Source organism: Sorex fumeus, unplaced genomic scaffold (genome assembly GCF_029834395.1).
Source record: "Sorex fumeus unplaced genomic scaffold, SorFum_2.1 ptg000063l, whole genome shotgun sequence".
NCBI classification, from domain to species: Eukaryota; Metazoa; Chordata; class Mammalia; order Eulipotyphla; family Soricidae; genus Sorex; species Sorex fumeus.
Window position 1 is genome coordinate 20,535,117 of NW_026606120.1, and position 4,499 is coordinate 20,539,615.

At 44.5% G+C, this 4,499-nt stretch overlaps 1 protein-coding gene across 1 annotated transcript; it reads right to left on the reverse strand.

Annotated features, from left to right (window-relative positions):
• Positions 1-1,246: 1,246 nt before the first annotated feature.
• Positions 1,247-1,917, reverse strand: DIRAS2 (DIRAS family GTPase 2). Its single transcript, XM_056127042.1, has one exon. The coding sequence runs from the start codon at positions 1,847-1,849 to the stop codon at positions 1,250-1,252; it is 600 nt and encodes a 199-aa protein (XP_055983017.1). The 5' UTR covers positions 1,850-1,917; the 3' UTR covers positions 1,247-1,249.
• Positions 1,918-4,499: the final 2,582 nt, after the last annotated feature.

The window sequence follows — 4,499 nt, forward strand, 5'->3', positions numbered from 1 at the left end:
CCCTGGCCCAGCAGGCAGGAATCAGCAGGGTCCACAATTGGGTTGGAAAGACGAAGGATCAACAGGGCAGAGATCATGTGTCCAGAGAGATGCTGCATTGAACAGCTCTTCCAAGACATTCATGACGGACGTGCAAGATAATCTCCTATCACTTGAGCACATTTTCCAGGAATAGAACTCTGTTCTCAACAGATCATCAAAAACACAGTGAAGGAATTCTGTTTCAAAGTATCCCTGTAAGGTGCGAAGTATGGCATATGCATGTTTGTGTCATTTAGAAAACAGTGTGCTTCTGTTCTTTGATGGCCTTTGTTGGCTGTTCCCGAGCTGGATACAGACCAAGTTATTTAAAAGAAGAAAACCTCCTTGGAGGAGATGGGGGAAAGGTCTAAAAAGAGCTACTTTAATTGCTTTTCTTTAAAATCTGAGGGCTGGAAGAAGTTATACCCTATTGTGGGTCCAGGAAGGAAACTTCACATTTTGAAAACCCTGGAAGTCTCACAGACAGGGAGTTGTGGTGTTTGGATAATGTCATGGAAGCCTCATTTCAACAGTGACATACTTCTGATGGAGCAGCATGCTCTGAGTGAACTCAGCATGGGACGCAGACAAAAATACTCGACAGGTTAAAACAACAGTTGCTAGCGAGGTCTGGAGAGGTCAGTACATCCCTTGGGGTGGCAGGGCTCAGGGACCAGCTAGGGGTGGGCAGTGAAAATCTACTGGGGGAGGCCAGGTGAGATTCATTTTTATGTTAAATACAGCTCAAAAACCACCCTAGAGAATAACTTTGGCTTGGTCTCCTCCCCTCTTCCTGGTCCTTCCCTCCATCGTGGATGTCCTTGGCTTCTGGTCTGCAGCATGATCTGCAGCCGCAGGTTCACATGCTCGCCCATGCATGACACAGGGGAAGGTGGCTTCGTTCTGCACATACACGCTCCCCTGGGGTACCAGTTCTGCTGCCTCCTAATGCAAAAGTGCTTTCAGGAACGGCTGGTGCACCTCAATCCTTGGGAGCCTTGTCTCCACTTCCTTGTCTGGCAGATTCCCTGATTTTGGAGGGGGATGCTTATTGGTGGCGTATGTATGACATGCCCTCTCCAAGGACAACCGGGCATGTCTTGGTTGAAATGCAACATTGAACACGTGGGCATCTGACATGCTACCCTGATGGCTGTGGGTTTCACGTGGGGGTCGGGGGGGAGACAGGGAGATGGGACACGCCGCTCTCCTCCCTGGAGAAGAACCTTCACATGACGACGCATTTGCCCTTGAGCTTCTCTTTCCTCTTCTGCTGCTTGCTCTTCTTGCCGTCGATCTGGAGGCTCACGGTCCTGCGCTTCTCCAGGTTGAGCAGCTCCTGGAAGAGCTCCTTCACGTTGTGGTTGAGCTTGGCCGAGGTCTCCATGAAAGCACACTTCCACTTGCGGGCCAGGGCCTCCGCTTCGCTGCTCTCCACCTCGCGATTGGGGCTCTCGTCACACTTGTTCCCCACCAGCATGATGGGGATGCTCTCCACATCCCCTTTGATCTCGCAGATCTGTTCGTAGATGGGCTTGAGTTCCTCCAAGGACTGCCGGCTGGTGATGGAGTACACCAGGATGAAGGCATGTCCCTTGGAGATGGACAGTCGCTGCATGGCAGGGAACTGGTGGCTGCCTGTGGTATCTGTGATCTGCAGCGTGCAAATGCTCTTGTCACAGCTGATCACCTGCCGGTAGGTGTCTTCCACTGTGGGGATGTAGCTCTCTCGGAACGTGCCTTTCACAAACCTCAAGACCAGGGAGCTCTTTCCGACGCCCCCTGCCCCAAACACAGCCACGCGGTAATCATTGCTTTGCTCAGGCATGATGCTGGTGGGCTCCAATTAATATCCAAGAGAGATCTAGAAAGGGAAACAGATTTGAAAAAATTAATGAGAACAAAAATATTCTCTGGAAAAGATTGCTTTTCAGTCTTTTTGGCAGCTTAAAAAAAAAGCAACCAGTTTTGTTTTCACTCTCCCAACATAAGAATCATTTTGTTTTGGGCAGAAGAGGTATGCAGGTGATTGAAGTTTGGTCCCCAGAACCACATACGCTTCCCTCCACACAAAGTCAGAAGGGAGCCCTGGGCATTGTTGGGTGTGGATCCCATATTAAAATATTAATTCCGCTATCATTTTAAAATTATTTATTTTCAAAGACACTACATGAATCCCAGCATTTCAAAATGGCAGTAGGTCTATTTACAAGCTAACTGGTGTCAGTCAGTTTCTTGCTGTTGGACCATGATGCGCAACTCTAATCACACAGCACTCTGTGTCTGAGGCAGACGCCAAGTCAGTGAGGCAGGATGAAGTCCAGTCAACAAGAAGGTAGAAAGGAATCATCATCCACCAGTATGTATTTGCATGTACCAAACACTACTGTATAAAGCCAATGTGCTGGTCACAGTATCAGAGGTTTTTTTTTTTGTTTTTTTTTTTTTATCATTGTGCTTGTTTTGTTTTGGGGGAAGCCATACCCGGATATGCTCAGGGCTTACTCTGTACTCAGGGATGACTACTGGAAGTCTCAGAGGTAGCCATATGAGGTGCTCCCAAGATAGTTTTTTAAAAAAATATAGTAACTGTGGCAGAGCCTGGCAAGCTACACATGGCGTATTTGATATGTCAAAAACAGTAAAATAACAGGTCTCATTCCCCTGACCCTGAAAGAACCTCCAATTTGGCAACATTGGGAAAGACGAGTAAGTAGAGGCTGCTAAAATCTCAGGTCTGGGACGAATGGAGATATTACTGGTGCCCGCTCAAGTAAATCGATGAACAACAGGATGACAATAATCGTAACAGTGAGCAAAAGATAAGAGAATGACAAAAATATTCATTCTGTGTTTATATGAACTCAGTGATACCACCTTTCAGAAATGCTATCATAATTCCTCGAGTGCAACAAACTAGAGTCACAGAAGGAACTGGAAATGCGATGTGAGCAGGAGGCTGGGATACCAAGCAAGTATTGGGTGTTCATACCCATCCTACAGACTGCCTTCAGAGCCTGGGTGGGAGATCCAAGGCAATACTCAGACCTTGTGTGGACCTTCTCTTAAACAGCAACCATAGATGCTTAATAAGGAGCTTGGGGAGTTCTTGTACTCATCCAAATTAGAATGATGATAAGGGCTGTATTTTTAAGAATCATAAGTGTCACTAAAACAATAGTATAAACTACTACTAAGGTCATCAAAACTGAGCATGATAGGGGTTCCCTTTATCACACATAACAGTCCTAGTTTGTCCAAGAGGTACAGCTATTTTCTTCAAATGTGGGTTATCAAATATCTTCCATTCTCTCTTTCATCGGGGCAAGTAACACATTAAAAAATGGAGAATTAACCTATATCTAAAATTTTTCAAGTAGACAAAAATACTATTATGGAACCCAATCTATCTAGGCAACAGGTATATTCCTTTCAGCTCTCAAGACTTAGAGTAATCGGGGGTCAATGATAAAAGGCACTGCTTTCAAAAGTCAGTTTCCAAAGAAGTAAACCTGATAACAAATAATTAGCTATAGGACACATATACGCTTAACACTTTTGCCAGAGGATGAAGCATCAGATCATGGCCCAGACCTGGCCTCTCATCTGTGGATCTCTTTCATTTCTTTGACCATTGAATTTCATCAATGAAACACTCAGCTGTTCTCATGTTTACTTAGTGTGTTAATCAAGGGGGCAAACCTGTAAGAAATTAAAGCAGCATCAATGCTAAAAGAGAAAACAGATATCAGGAAGTTCAGATGAACAGTGAAAGGTTATCAGAAAACCTGCTCAGATGTTTCCTCAGTCTATTAGATACTGTGAAATCATGATGATCAATTTGAGAGTGTGGCATTATGAGAAAATATTCATTATTCTGGGGATTGAGAGGACAGCTGGTGGTGCTCAGTGCTTAGGGGTCATTTCCATGGATACCCAGGAAACTATACAATGTGAGAATGTGAGGGATGGAACCTGGCATTCCCATGTGAAAAGCATGTGCTCTGGTCCTTTTAGTGATCATTCGGGTCCAACTGCTGTACATTTCAATCAATAAAATGTCATATGCATCTAGTTTGATCTAGTTTGCATCCCCAGTGTGAGGTTCCACTTATGCATGCAAGACAGTCTTGTCACTCAGCACTGCTTTGTACTAAGATTATTTAGCTCTATATTGGAATGAATGTAAACTAGGGATTTCTGGATGGGACTATGTCTAAATAAACTCAAGGTCTTATCAAGTCTTTGAAAGACTTCAGTACATGGTGAACTTTTGTTGGGGATGATGCTATTAATCATACCAAGGTTATTAAACCAAGCAACTAAGTTTTTTAAGTGCATAATAAGCATAAGAAGGAATAATTCATAGCTACTTTTCTTCATCTGTCCAAGGAATATCTGTTGAGCTCCGCTGAGACCAGACTCTGAGCCCTGGGCCAGCAAAGAACATGAAGAAGATAAACCTACAGTAGGGATGG

Excerpts from the sequence above, each read along its gene's own strand:
- DIRAS2 (XM_056127042.1), bottom strand. The coding sequence starts at position 1,849 with ATGCCTGAGCAAAGCAATGATTACCGCGTGGCTGTGTTTGGGGCAGGG.